Genomic DNA, 15,508 nt, shown 5'->3' with positions numbered 1-15,508 from the left:
CCCTTTGCCACACAAAGGACCTCCTCTCAAAAAGCATTTGCAAATATGAATGAAGTCACAGTGGTCTCCTTTCAGTGGGTCTCACACAGAAACAGGCAAGTAACAGTAAATTTGCTTAACCGTGGATCTAACCACATAAGAAGCAGTAATTTCATTTTTAATAACAGAGAGAAACTTTTATTTGAAATATTTTGGCAATGCTAGTTATATACTATAATTAATTGTACACTAACAATCTCTTCATGTAAATTGAATTTTAACACACTGTGCTACAGTGACATGTCAACTCTCTTTTGAGACCTGTGATTCAGGGCCACAGTTTTTGTTTATTTTTTCTTTTCTCTCCTTTCACTCATTGAATGACTGCCTCTCAGTCTCTGAATGAATCCTCCATCTGACATGCAGCAAGAAAGCCTCCCGATAGGCTACCTTACTGCAGGCAACTGTTCAAAGAGTCCATTTCATCTCTACATTGAGGAACCTCAATAGCAAAATCCACGGAGAGAATATAAAACAGACTGATTCAGCAAAGAATAATAGGTTGTATTATTATTGCTCTTTTTTTTACTTCCTAGAAATTGGGCACATTCTATAAAGAGATTAAGGACATGTGGCATAATTTATTTAAAGATTATGGGGGCATGTTTTCTTTTTAAATATGTATAAAAAACAACAAACTTTCAGTGTGCAGCATTTTGGAGTGTGAGAAGAACTTTTTTTCTGCTGCAGGATTTGCATAGAGTGATGTCAAAGAGGCGTGCCAGTCAGGATTACAAGCTGAGGAGGTCGACTAATCACTATGGATACAGCTTTTATAGTTTTCCATTTGTTGGTCTTGTGTGGAGGTAATGCTGTGCAGTTTCCAGGACTTCACTTTTTAATGCCATCTCTGTTTTGTTTTGCTGAGGATCTTATTCTCATACATGATTGTGCAATTATGACCAAAGCACTTTGGAAGTAAACTTTATGATGGACTCCACTGGACAAAGGAGGAAGTATACAATTTTTATGTTTCATTTTTTGGTAAGTTGGTTCATGTGTCTCAGCAGTGAGTGAATTACAATTTATGTTCAGATATGTCCATTTCTGTCTAATTTAATGACATTGTTAAGGTTACAGTGCATTTAGATGCTTCAACAGTGGCATATTTATACATATTTCACTCTAACAGGAAACTGAGAGCCATTTCTTTCTGTTTTCTGTGTTCCCTTTGCAGGTGTTTAACACTGCATCCTCTCATGAACCCTCATCTGGAAATACAGTGAATGTGAGCAGTGTGAGGCAGTTTGCAGATACCGTCTTAGGGCAGCATATGCTTCCCTCCTGGTATTATACATCTGTTGATGCTGTGCCCGAGCATGGCGCAGTCAGTTTACAGTCTCACAACAGATGGCGAACACAGATGGCTTCCTCCAAAACTGTTTATTCATTTGAAGTGAAAGAAGACACAGCACCAGGTTAGTCAACTGTGCAGTGAGGCCTTCCTCATGTAAATTAGGCACAAATGCATAATGTTTGCTGACAAGAGTTAATTTGAGTATTACATGATAGTTTTTGAAATATTATTTATTTGACTCGTAACTCAAGATCAGTACTATCCTCGTTTCTATTTGTAGGATGCTGAAGGTCCTTCTGTGTTGATTAATGTTGCCAAATATTTTCTTGTCACTCCACAGTCAGTGCATCACCCAGTAATTATTCATCATCCAATGTGTTGACAGGAACAGTTGTGGGAAAAGTGGAAACAGCATTTGAGAGTCACACGCCTATCGCATATTCAGTGCAGGAGGATGACGGAGAGAACCTGTTCCTCCTCAGCCCCCTCTCAGGGGAGTTCCTATTATCCCGCAGCCTGGATTTCGAAGCACAAAGATTCTACATTCTCACAGTGGCGGTGCAGCAGGGGGATTTGCCGGTGTCCAGTGTCAGGGTGTACTTCAGTGTGTTGAATGTGAACGACAACCCCCCTGTTTTCAGTCAGGATACCTTTTCTGCATCGTTGCTGGAAGACACACGGGTTGGCACTTGCTTCCTGTCCTTGAATGTGTCAGATAAAGACGAGGGTAAGTGCGCTGCTTGGGAACCACTCCCTCCGACGGCCATGACTGAAAAACAGGCCTTGTATCTGGTACAGGCTGATTGTGAAAGGCTGTGTGTTGTTTTAGAAGCACTGTTAAACAAAATGTAAAATATTGAGAGAATTCCCCAATTGAGGCTGTAAAAAAGAAATAAACTTATTATTTTTACTGTACACAAATTGCTTGAAGAAGTCTATTCATACCTTATACTTACTGCTCATGTACTACAAATATATGATTTGTCCTATATCCCTTTTTTCATATAAGACCTGTTCCTCCAGAGAGGGATTTATGGGTCTATGCAATTAATGGGGGTCAAATCCACATTTCACAGTTCAGCCAAAGTTAATACGATGCTATAGCCACATGTCACAGCATTTCTTTTTTTTTTTTACATTATACACACAATGAGCCTCATCCACATCTTTCATTTTAACATTGCAGTAAAAAATTATTGCAATGAAAAATTGTGTCCCAATAATTGGATTGACCTTTACATGACAATTCGTACTGCACGTCCAATTTGTCCCTCCGAGTGTAAAAAGGCAGAAATAATATTCACATATTTCTTGGCTGCTCATGTAACATTTGGCAAGTGAAACTGAGACATGAATCTTATTTATCTCTATGTTTATTTATTTATTTATTTGATTGAGTCTTGCTGAAAATATTGCCTGAAAAGCTCATTAAACTTAAGTGACATCCTTCTTTTCTTGGCCTCTTTTGTTAACTGCTAATGAATGCTCTGATTTAAGTATACTATTAGTATACTTGACAGTAAACATGTCTTAGTATCAGTATGTCAAATGTAAAGTGCAATATTCTGTTCCTTGATTTATATATAAAAATACACTAAGCCATTATGAGAAGGGCACTCTGTCATTTGTAACCATGTCATTCATCTCTCCCTCTGTGCCAGGTGACAATGGAGGGTTGAAACTGACCGTTGTCGATGGAAATGAAGAGACAGAGTTCTTCATAAACTCAGTTGGTAGTTTGTGCCTGAACAAAGAGTTAGACAGAGAGAGACAGTCCTCCTACAATCTGACGGTCACAGCCAATGACTGTGTCCATCCTGTGTCTTTACAGCTGACCAGCACAGCACATGTTATCGTGGCGCTTATTGATGTCAATGACAATGCTCCATTGTTTGTGTCAGCCAAAAGTGTCAGTGTACCAGAGGACACTGCACTTCATTCTGCTGTAATGACTGTACATGCTGAGGATGAAGACACTGGATCCAACGGGGAAGTTTTGTATTATTTAAACAGCATTTCTGGAGGCACGTTCAGCATCGATAACGGAAGTGGAATAATATACCTGGAGGGGACATTAGATAGGGAGCAAGTAGATACTCTGACTATTACTATAACAGCCACTGATAGAGGCTCACCCAGGATGGCAACAACTATGAATCTCACGGTGCACGTTGAAGATGCGAATGATCATGACCCTGAGTTCTCACGAAGCACCTACAATCTGACAGTAAGAGAGGACATCCCCAGAGGAACCAGCTTGTTCCTGGTCCGGGCTCATGATCGAGACATCGGGCCAAATGGACAAGTGCGGTACTTGCTGACCCAGGCGAGTCCGTTTGTGGTGGACACGGTTCGAGGTGTCCTCACAGTCATGGATAAACTGGACAGAGAGAGGGAGTCAAACTACACCTTATTCATAACAGGTGTAGATCAAGGGGACAAACCCAGATCCACTACTGCTGCATTCAGTGTCACAGTGTTGGATATCAACGACTCTGCACCCCAGTTTTCTCCAGAAACACTGATCTTACACGTCATGGAGAATGAGGAGGATCCCGCTCAGCTAACACATCAGGTGCTGCTAGGTCTCTCTCACGGAAGAGTTCAGTGAATATTGATTACAGAATGTTTGATATTAATTACCAGATTGTTTTGGTCTTCTTCTTTTTTTTTACCAGCTCTCAGCTTTGGACAAAGATTTGGGGGTCAACAGCCAACTTACTTATTTCATACAGAATGGAAATAGTGATGGTTTGTTCTCCATCACTCCCAATGGCACTTTTCAGATCTTACACAGCCTGGACAGAGAGAAGGAATCACTATATATCGTCACCATTATTGCTGTTGATTCAGGTAAATTAAGTCCAAGTTAAATTGCAGGACATTTTTATCAAATGCTGTATGTTCACATCCTACAGAGATTATTACCCGTTTGAACGATCACTTAAAACTGTTTGACAATGAATGACACTTTGTTGTTTGAAGGATTGCCACCTTTAACAGGTACTCTTACTGTACAAGTCATAGTGGATGACATCAACGATAATCGCCCAGAGTTTACTGAGGAAGACTACAACACCATAGTGTCAGAGGACAGTCCCACAGGCACAGTGTTTGCCATGATAATGGCATCTGACATTGACGAGGGTGTCAGTGGGGAAATAAGGTAAAAAGTACTTAAAATTTGAGATTGATATTTGACAGGTGCTCTGGTGAATTATAATGTTGCTGTTGAAGTGACACTTTTTGGCTGTGGTCTTTGATTTCACTTCTTGTTATGCCATGTGTGACAGAAGCCTCCAGGATGTTGTATACGATAAGTTTACTTACATTTTATTGCTATACGCTGAGAGAGTATGGCATTTTTTCCCTCAGGTATTTCATGGAGAAGCTTGATATACCTATTGCTATTGAGGAAACATCTGGAGAGCTGTTTACAACTGATGTCCTGGACAGGGAGACAGTAGCCATCTACAGGCTGACAGTGATTGGCAGTGATAAGCATCCTACTCAGCCCCTGTCAAGCTCAGTGCTTGTCACTGTGGTCATTGGCGATATTAACGACCACTGGCCTCGGTTTACGAACAGCCCCTATGTGGCCTATGTGCCCACCGAAATGGCTCCAGGTGAGAGATGTTACATCCACCGTTTTATATTTCACTCTGGGTAACATTGTCTTGATGAGTGAGATGTCCTGTGTTTTTTTTCCCTGCAGGCTCGGTTGTTTGTGCAGTAAGAGCAACTGACGAAGACAGTGAGATGAACGCAGAACTACAGTATTCATTATATGGACAAAGCTCCGATCTGTTTTCCATCAATCCATTCAGTGGCACCGTGTTCACTTCAAGTGCTCTCAGGAGAACAGAAGATATCATTGTCAACATACATGTGGAAGATGCTGGAGAAAATCCTAAATTTGACAGCACCACCATGAGTATCAGGTTTCAGAACGTCTCTGACTTTCCAGAGATGAATGTGGATGTTCTAAGTTATTCCCTCTCCGAGGACGAGCCAGTGGGAACATTAGTGGCTGTGGTCTCTGCTGTGAGCGTCAGAGCTGAACCCATCTCTTTTTATCTCGCCTCCGGAAACTTTGAAGTCATGTTTCATGTGGAGCAATTAAGTGGAGCACTGAGAGTGGAGAACCCTCTGGATTATGAGAACAAAAAGGATTTTACTTTATTGGTAGAAGCCAGAGACTCTGGCTCGCCTCCTTTCTCATCATTTGCAGAAATTCATATAAACATCAGCGATGTTAACGATAACTTCCCTCAGTTCACTCAAGCCGAGTACAGGTGTGAGGTTTTTGAGAATTCCCCGCCATCCTGGGTTTGTGATGTTCTTGCCATTGATGCCGACTCTGGCAGTTACGGCACAGTGCGGTACAACATAACAGAAGGAAACACTGATCATCTCTTCGCAATTGACTCTGAAAATGGTTTATTGAGCACCACTGCAAGTTTAGACAGAGAAAATATCCCTAAATTCAGCTTGATAGTTGAAGCTGCAGAGGGAGCCAATCCTCTTCATAGAGACCGAGCAACTGTTATCATCATTGTTTTAGACAGAAATGACAACATACCTCGTTTTTCACAGATTTTTCTCACAGAGGTTCCCGAGGACGCTGGTGTTGGACACACAGTTATACAAGTCACCTCAACTGATGATGATACTGGTCCAAATGCAGTTATTAATTACTCCATAATTGACCAAAATGATGATATGCCATTTAATATTGACTTTACCACTGGCTACATCACAGTTGAAAGACTTCTGGACAGGGAGATGCAGGATCATTATGTCCTGAAAGTAAGTGCAAATGATTCAGTATGGATCATAAGCACGGACGTCACTATAGTCATTACAGACGTTAACGATAATAAACCAGTATTTTCTGATCATTTTCACAACGCTGTCCTCCCTGAGACAAAAGATAAAGAGGTGTTTGTTATGCAGGTTCTTGCTACAGATGCAGATGTTGGGCAAAACAGTGAGATTTTATATGTTATTGAGCCTCCAAATGAGGAGTTTTGGGTGAACGCTACCTTTGGTCAAATCTATACGAAGCAGCCATTGATGTTGCATCATTCTGCTTTTGAAATCTACCAATTTACAGTCATGGCTTTTGATTGTGGCGCTGTTCCCCTGTATAGCAACGCCACTGTCACTGTGAGATTAGAGCCTTATAATCACTACCCGCCGATGTTTCTGCCTCTACAGCCTCTCATTGCGATCCCATATGACATGGCTACAGGAACTGAGGTGATCCAGTTTGCAGCAATAGATCTGGATGTCAATAGTAGCAGTGCTAATATTGAGTATGTTTTAAATGAAGATAATGCTTCGGATTTCTTTTGGATCCAACCTGACAATGGCAAAGTAAAGTTAAAGCAAAGTTTGACAGAGAACCTAAATTCCTTTCTCACTTTAATAGTTGTGGCAAAAGATCAGGGCACCCCACCTTTATCATCGCAGACTGAAATCACTTTTGAAATTACTGGGAGGAATCAATTTTCACCAAGCTTTAGAGAGCCAGCTGTCACTTTCTCTGTCCCTGAGGACTTGCCGGTAGGATCGGTAATTGGGAGAATTCAAGCAGAAGATAGGGATTACGGTCCCAATGGTGCCATCATGTACTGCATTACCCCAGAAAATCAATATTTACCATTCTCTGTAGGAGAAGCCTCTGGGCTTCTAACACTAATCAGAGAGCTTGACTTTGAAGAAGAAGTTATTCATCAGCTTCAAATCAAAGCCGCGGATGGTGGCTGGGTCTCTAGAAAAAGCATGTTAAATGTTACAGTGGTTGTTATGGATGTGAATGACAATCCTCCAGTCTTTTCATACTCTGAATATCTCACATCAGTCCCTGAAAACTCTGAAATTGGAACAAATGTCTTAGATGTCAAGGCTGCTGATGCTGATGCAGGTATAAATGCACAAATATCCTACTCTATCATTGCTGGTCATGTGGATAAATTTGCTATTGACTCAAGAAATGGCACAATCACTACTTTGGATGTGTTTGATTATGAGCGAGAGCAGATCTTTGATGTAACCATCAAAGCTTCAAACGCTGGCGGTTATAATTTATTTACTCTGGCTCATGTCGTCATCCAAATTGCAGACATCAACGAGTTCACACCTACATTCAGGAAAAGAGAGTTTAACTTTTCAGTATATAAAAATGTGACTGTTGGAACTATCATTGGAGCAGTAACAGCCACAGATTATGACCAAGGCTCTGAAGGTCAGGTGTTTTACCTGATGTTTGGCCAAAATAAATATATTGGCTTTGAAATCAACAAACTTTCTGGAGAAATATACACAACTGGCAGTCTGAGGAAACAAGGCAACAGTCGCATAGTTTTAAAAGTTCTGGCAAAGAACTCTGGGGTCATTACTGGCATGGATGTAGATGAAACTTTGGTCCTCATCAGTGTGATCGACACAAACGATGCACCCATGTTCACCTCTGCACTTTATTTGGCGAATGTGACAGAGGACAGCCCGATTGGGACATCTGTGATAACTGTGAGCGCTCTGGATCAGGACTCCATTTTGGACTGGAATCGTTTCTTTTTCAGCATTGAAAGTGGAAACACAAACTTCTCTTTTGCCATTGATCCACCCAGTGGTGTTATTTCAGTAAATTCTCCACTTGACAGAGAACTGTGGGCAGTTTATAACCTGACTGTCACAGCCACTGATAACGGCTCTCCACCAGCCACTGGGACCACTAAAGTCACTGTGACAATTGCTGATGTTAACGACAACACCCCCGAACTCACATTAACTGAGGCTCAGCTGAAGGAAAATCAGCCTCAAGGCACCGTAGTAGCCAGATTAAATGCATCTGACTCTGATTTGCCACCAAACCAGGGACCTTTTACCTACTGGCTGGTAAGTCCTTCAACAGGCAGCGCTTTTTCACTGACTCCTGATGGAGTTTTATTCACCACAAGACCCATTGATCGGGAACAAATCTCTGCATATCGGGTTCTGTTGGCAGTTAGTGATGCAGGGACTCCTGCGCTGTCATCAACAACAATATTCCACATCAGGATTGTGGACGAAAACGATAACCCTTCACTGCCCAGAAATATCTTCATCGAGGTCAAATATTTTGGCAGTTCTTTCCAAGGTGGCATGATTGGTAACGTCCACCCTGAGGATCAGGATGAGTCTGATACATTTATCTGTGGGATCAAAAGCGGGCCACTGAACATGTTCACGATACCTAATGGCACATGTGAGCTGTGGTCGTCTCCTTTCCAAGGCGAGGCTACATTCAATATCACCATCGAAGCTACGGACCAGCTTCACTTCCCAGTCAACAACAGCATCTATGTAAACTACAAAGGTTTTACAAATGCTTCTATAGACAGTTGTATATTATTCTATATGTCATCATCCTCAATGGAAGAGTTCTTGTCTAATAAGTATTTGAGGTTTGTGAAAGCTCTGGACAGTCTGTTTAACCTACAAGCCTCTAAGACTCATGTATTTGGAATCAAACTTATTGGTAGTGAAATCCTTCTGTTGGCTGCAGTCAAAAATTACAATGGTGAATATCTCAGCAGAGAAGTGGCGAGTGGCATCTCTGCAGGACATAAGAAATTACTGGAGTCTCAGACCAATGTGATGATATCTCACATCACCAGCGATCCCTGTCTCACCAGCCCTTGTCAGAACGGGGCAGTGTGCAACAAAAACATTTACATCGGCCAGGACGTTGCTGTGCTGGAGAGCCTGCTTGTCATCTTTGTGTCACCGCAGAAAGAGGTTTTTAATTGTACCTGTCCAGCCGGCTTCACCGGGACACTGTGTGAAGATGACATTGATGAATGTGAGGTGAATCCCTGTAAGAATAAAGGCACATGTGTGAATACTGCAGGAAGTTTCTACTGTCATTGTCAGAGCAGCTTTTCTGGCTCTATCTGCTCTATTGATGTAGATGAATGTCTGAAGGTGAAGTGCCAAAATGGAGGGACATGTCTTCCCGCACAGGATGGATATTACTGTCACTGTGTGCCTGGATATGAAGGTAGACTTTGGTATATTAAAAAAAATCTAATTATACTACATGAATAGAAGCCAGAATCTCTTTAAAGTCAGAGCTTTGCTTTTTCCAGGAGAAATGTGTGAGCAGTTCATAGACCACTGTAGCTCCACACCCTGTATCCACGGCAGCTGCATTAGTTCACAGACTGGATTCTCTTGTCTTTGTCCCTTTGGTAAGAATAATGTATAAAATTATGTTTTACTTTTCTTCTTTTTTGGGGGGGAGGGGGGTCATTTATTTGCTCTGTTACAGAACTTTAGATGAGAAGATTAATACCACTCTAATATCTGTCCATTTAACATAAGGCTACAGCAAGCAGCCACTTAGCTTAGATTAGTATAAAGACTGGAAACAGGGAAACAATTAGCCTAGTACTGCTCAGAGCTAATAACAATGCCCCTGCCAGGCTCATTGAATTAAATGTGATTTGTTTAATCCATACAAAAATCAAAGTGACAATTTGCCATTATAGAGCCAGCTTAGCTAACCGGCTACTGGCTGTAGCCTTGTATTTAATTGACAGAAGTCAAAATGGTTTTGATCTTCTTGTTTAACTTTCAAGAAAGTGAATAAATGTATTCATTCCATAAAATAGACTCTTCCAAGCTACAACTGAAAACATTTCATTTATTAAACTGTACTAAGAGTTTTGTCTCTGTTTTAGGAGTCAGTGGCGTCCACTGTGAGGAGCACAGTTTCGGCTTTGAGGAGCTGTCCTTCATGGAGTTTCCCCCATTAGACCGCAGGGCTAATTTAATCTCTCTAGAGTTTGCGACAGTGCAGAGAAATTCCTTGCTCCTCTACAGCCCTGGAGGATCGTCCAGCAGGGAGTTCCTTGCACTGGAGATACTGGACGGGGCCATACATCTCTCTTATGACCTGGGCTCAGGACCTGTGAGGCTGCAGACAAACAAACAAGTGGCAGATGGATATTTTCACATTGTCACTGCCAGGAGGATTGGTAATGTGAGTTTTAAATATGTCGGCACATACACAAGGTTAATGAGACGGTATTTTTAAGTTAGAATTTGGAGAAGTGAGTCTGAAGACTGATGAAGTGCTATTTGCATTTAACAGATGGGTTCTTTACATGTGGACAACTGCACAGATGTTGAGAACAATGGATTTTGCTTTTCACAGAGTGATGGCAGTGGCTCAGAGAGGTAGCAGTGAAATATCATTGCTGCTTTTCCATAATTCACAGTTTCTGCTTTTAGTATGTGTAATATTTATTGATGGCCTCTCTATGTCTTTATGCACACTCAGGAGCCTAGATGTTGGCAACAGTAATATCACATTTGGAGGATTGAGGACTATTGAATTTATTCTACTGCATCCTGCTCAGATAAAAACCCATGACTTTGTCGGATGTATCCGAAACATTCATGTTAATGGCATCCAGCTGACACAGTCTATGGCCCTTGTGACATATAACATTCTTGATAGGTAAGCTTATAACACTTAAAACATGTAGATGCTCTAAATATACAAACAGCTCAGTCCTTAGTATTCATTTAACACAGAAAATATACCTCTTTTGTTTTCGTTTATGTGTAGATTTCAGTAACATGTCTTGTATCTATATTTCTTTTATAAAGGTGTCCTCGAACAGCAGTTTCCCCATGTCACAGCGACCCATGTAAGAATGGTGGTGTATGCCACGACCTGTGGTCTGACCATCTCTGTGAGTGCAAGAGTCCTTTTTTTGGAAGCGACTGTGCCGAAGGTACGAAAGAAGAAGAAAAGAAGTATATGTAGTTGTATATATGTAAAACTGAAGTTTTGTCAATTAACTTCATACAAAGTGCAGTATTTGGTGTGACCATGTTATGCCTTTAAAACAGCACCAATTCTCCTCAGTATGCTTGCGCGGTTTTTAAGAGTACTTGTCAGGTAGGTCGTTCTACTCATCTTGGAGAACTTTCCACAGTGCTTCTGTGGGGTTCGGCTGTCTCAGTGTCTTCTGTCTCTTCGTGTAATGCCAGACTGATGCTGAGATCACAAAATCTGTAGGACTCATTGTTCCTCTTGTGGCTAAAGACAGCTCTTTATGAATCTGGCTGTGTGTTTGGGGTCGTTTTCATGTGTAGAATAAATCTGAGACTAATCAGATGCCTCCCTGATTGTATTACATAATGGATGAGAATCTAAACACATACAGTATTAGTAGTATATATATTTTTTTCATAGAATTGAGTTTTATTTTGAGTATTTATTTTTGAATCATGAGTGAAAGATAAAGATTTACTCCTTTCATTTAACAGAATCATCAGAAGAATTTGTATTGAGACTTGATGGGAACGACTATATTGAGTATGTCATAAAGGAGAGATTCAAGAGAGACTACCTGCTAAAAGACTCGCTGGATGATGAGAAAGAGGGGAACAACAGACACCAAACAGTGATTAACATCAAGTTCAAGACCAAACACAATGGAGCATTAATGTTTGTTACTGGACAGACAGGATATATCATGCTGAAGGTAGGTATGAATCTCATTTAGATATCTACTCATCTTGTATTTTTATTCGTAGCATAAAACAGTTTTTTCTGTGTCATTCAGATAAAAGACAGAAAACCTGTGTTCCTGTCCAAAGACACGCTGTCCGGACACCTGTCAGAGTTCACTGTGGACTCTACAGTGGCTGACCGGGTCTGGCATGTCCTATCCTTGTTCAGCAATGGACAGATCACTTTTCTGACTCTGGATGGAAAACCAGTCTTGAACATCACCGACCGAATAATGGATCTCACTCCTGTTAGTGTGGAAAAGATTATTCTTGGTGCGGCTCTGACAGGCGACTCAAAGCTCCAACAGTCAGGTGAGATTTAAAAGAATTCTTGCTACCTGATCATATCTGCTTAAGAGTTTTTCTTTTAGATAGTTGCCAAGTCATAATGATCATAACAATACACTCTTTTTCTACTGACAATGAATAAATCTTGGACCCATAATTTCTGTACAAGCACTGTTAATCGTCATATTACAGAACATGTGAAAAGATAAATAAAATCTAAAAGAAAAGATCATCTTTGTTGTGTTGTTCTTTAGATGTAGATGTAAATATTCTTAGCAAGAGGCATTAAAGAGGCAAAATACTGAAAGGTTTCTTGTTGCGTCTTGCCTGCTGCTGTCATATTTCGCCTGTGCATCTTACATGGCAACACATTGTTTTATTACTTCACTTCATACAGGAGGTTTTTATCAGGTTAGGTTGTCTCTTTGTTTGGTGTAGGAATAGATTATTGAGTTTGTGTTCTATTCAACCCTTTCCCTTTACATGTATAATAAAGTGTAAGCAGAATTACTTAAATGAGGAGCAAGGTTTTTAAGTAAATGACTCTAGATGCAACCATTGTTTTTACATGAAGTGGTCACCTTGCATTTTTAGCACTTTGAGTACCACTGATGACTCTGTTCATGCTTTTTTTGACAGGGTTCAGTGGATGTGTTCAGTATTTCAATGTGACCGGTTACACTCTGCCTGTCAGCGGACACAGTGTGACGGTGGACATCTGGCCGAGCCCCACTCTTCTCCAGTCCAGCTGCATCTCTCCAGGTGTCTGTCTGCCCTCCCCCTGCTCTGATGAGGACACTGTCAGGAGGAGTTGTCTCTCTGGACAGTGTCAAACCCGGTGGAGGTGTGGACCCGCTGTGCAGAACAGGTCCTGCATCTGTTTGCATAATGTCTCCGACCACGCCTGCGATATCTGCATCTCTACAACAGAAAGCCGTGATCAGTGCTCTGAGGCAGAGGGCAGTGTGCCTCTGTGGCTCATAGCTGTGATTCTTCCTCTAATCTCTATCCTGGTTATTATAGGAATGTTTCTCGCCCTTTACAGAGTGAGGCGGCAGAACGCAAAGTGTCAGCCTGATAGTTTGCCACAGAAGACAGAGCGAGGGACAGACAATGTAACTTTTTGTTTTGATGACAACATGACGCTCACGGATGCTGCACCTGCAGAAAAAGAGAAACAACATGACCCAGTGACTGCTGATCTGCAGAGGTCAAGTGTGGAGTTTTACTGTGATGCCAGTCTGTCAAGTGTGCAGCCGGAGCCCAACAGTGAGCTGGAGTATTATGAAATCGGCAGCATCTCTAGTGCGTTTCATTCAGACACCTCCCTCGAGCTCAGCTGGCACAAGCATTGGTACAGCACAAAGTGTGCGAAAGCTGATCCTAAACGGTGGGGAGATTTGAAGATGCTACTCACAAGATTTAAGAAGGAATGCTCCAGCGAAGTGAAGGCAAAGAGTCCAACAAAACCTCAACATGTGGCCTCCCTAAACAAGCAACTGTCAGAGCAGCCACAGAATACACCACCTTGTTACACAAAGAAGATCCCACAACCAGAGCTCCTGGAACCTGTGCAATGCCTCACCTTTGAAGAAATTAGTAAAATAAATGCTCCTCTGGAGCAAACAATGTCACATCAAGCATCCCTGAGGTGTGGACCCACCAAGTCCACCACGATGGAGGATGTCTCATTTGACAGTGAAACAGACAGCACATTCACCTGCTCCGAGTCGGAGTGTAGACAGGTTTCTGTCATCAGCACCAGGGAAAATGGACATTACCAGTCAAGCCTCTTTGCACGCAGCTTCAGACAACAAGACATTTTGCCTGTGAGCACATTATTCAAACACAACTGTCACTCTGCTGCAGGTCAGCATAAAGATGACAGTACTCCCTCAAGGATGTTTGAGCGATGGGAAAATATTTTAAATATGCATCTACCTTATAGCAGTTATGTTCCCGTATTTGAGGATATTGCATGTCTACCCATGGAACCCAGTCAGAGCTATGACATGCAAAGTGACACAGAGGAAATTATTTGAGTGTCATTATAAAGGTGTTGCTGTAATATATCAAAATTCACTAATACTGCAAATTAATGGAAGTCTGAAGTTTTAGTTCTAAACAAGCAATGAAATATGTTTTCACTTAAAGCAGAACTCTGGATCTGGATCTTACTCACTGGGTGTCTGATATCCTGTACTGTGTTAAAATTAATGAAACATAATAGTTTCAAGTACTGTCAAAACCCATCACCACCACAGCCTATGTCTTTTGATTTAAAATTGAAAGTATAAGTGGACATTCATCTCAGGCTCCACTTTATTTTAATTCTGATGGTTTGGCTCTATCTAGTGGACAAATTCAAGGTTACATTCAGAGGTGGTCTAATCAACTGTATAGATTATATAAAGATTGTATATTTTGTGTATTTATCACATATTGAGTAGTTAAGAGGTTTCATAATTGCCCTCAAAAATAAATTAAAAAATTAAAAAAAAATGTTTAATTAGGGGAAGTACAGTATATTTAAGCATGTATTTCATTGTGTATTTCAAGAACTATAGGCAGATTCAAGATGAAAGAAAAAGGCTGATTTCATCTTTGACTGAATCAGTATACAACCATCAGAGGATTCTACTCAACACTTTGATGGATGTTATCCTGTCTCAGTTTTACTCTGTATATTCATATAAATGTAAATAGCTTAATTGAATATGCAAATGACACATATCTATGGGAATATATCAGTTTTCAAAATGCTATGTAATCATTTTTTTTTAAATTTAGTTAATTATTTCCACACAGAATACACATAACAGGACAACAGCAGAGTTAGAGACGGCTCTTGCTTCACTCAGTCACTTTGTAATTGTTTCTATTTCACTTTATTTAAAAGTAAAAGTTTTCATACTTCTCATATGGTTTTGCATGTGTTTTTAATTCATCTTACGACAACAATAATTGATTTATTTGGAGGATAAATACACATAGTGTAACAGTTCATTTATTGAACAGAATTTCTCTGACACTGAACACTTCCACTAGAACAGCTAACATTTATGCTTGTGGAGTCTGAACTTGTCTGCACTAAACAGGCCAGGTCACGATGTATATTTGCCTTTTCTATTTTGTAGTATGCAGGAGTTTTTGCCTCTCAAGTGTGTGTCTGTGAGAGAGAGAGACCTGTTTCTAATACAGACATATGTTTTATTAAAAATTACAAACGTAATTGTACATGTATTTCTAATAATAAATTATAATAAATTTGATTTATGCACTTTTTTTTACACGATGTTACACAATATT

At 40.6% G+C, this 15,508-nt stretch overlaps 1 protein-coding gene across 1 annotated transcript; it reads left to right on the top strand.

The window, feature by feature from the left end:
- Positions 1-934: 934 nt before the first annotated feature.
- On the top strand, positions 935-15,471 carry LOC111653089 (protocadherin Fat 4). Its single transcript, XM_087173268.1, has 16 exons — positions 935-1,023; positions 1,217-1,457; positions 1,722-2,063; positions 2,998-3,911; positions 4,015-4,189; positions 4,322-4,502; positions 4,712-4,962; positions 5,052-9,383; positions 9,472-9,573; positions 10,066-10,367; positions 10,479-10,564; positions 10,668-10,847; positions 11,000-11,127; positions 11,666-11,883; positions 11,965-12,223; positions 12,839-15,471. Exons 1-16 carry the CDS (start codon positions 967-969, stop codon positions 14,239-14,241), a joined length of 9,171 nt encoding a protein of 3,056 aa, XP_087029394.1. The 5' UTR covers positions 935-966; the 3' UTR covers positions 14,242-15,471.
- The last annotated feature ends 37 nt before the right edge of the window (positions 15,472-15,508 follow it).

Source organism: Seriola lalandi, unplaced genomic scaffold (assembly GCF_002814215.2).
Source record: "Seriola lalandi dorsalis isolate HSWRI2012SDOR001 ecotype SW California unplaced genomic scaffold, Sedor1 jcf7180002054144, whole genome shotgun sequence".
Classification (NCBI taxonomy): domain Eukaryota; kingdom Metazoa; phylum Chordata; class Actinopteri; order Carangiformes; family Carangidae; genus Seriola; species Seriola lalandi.
The sequence above is the reverse complement of the archived record's forward strand: the minus strand, read 5'-3'. Positions and strand labels throughout refer to the sequence as shown.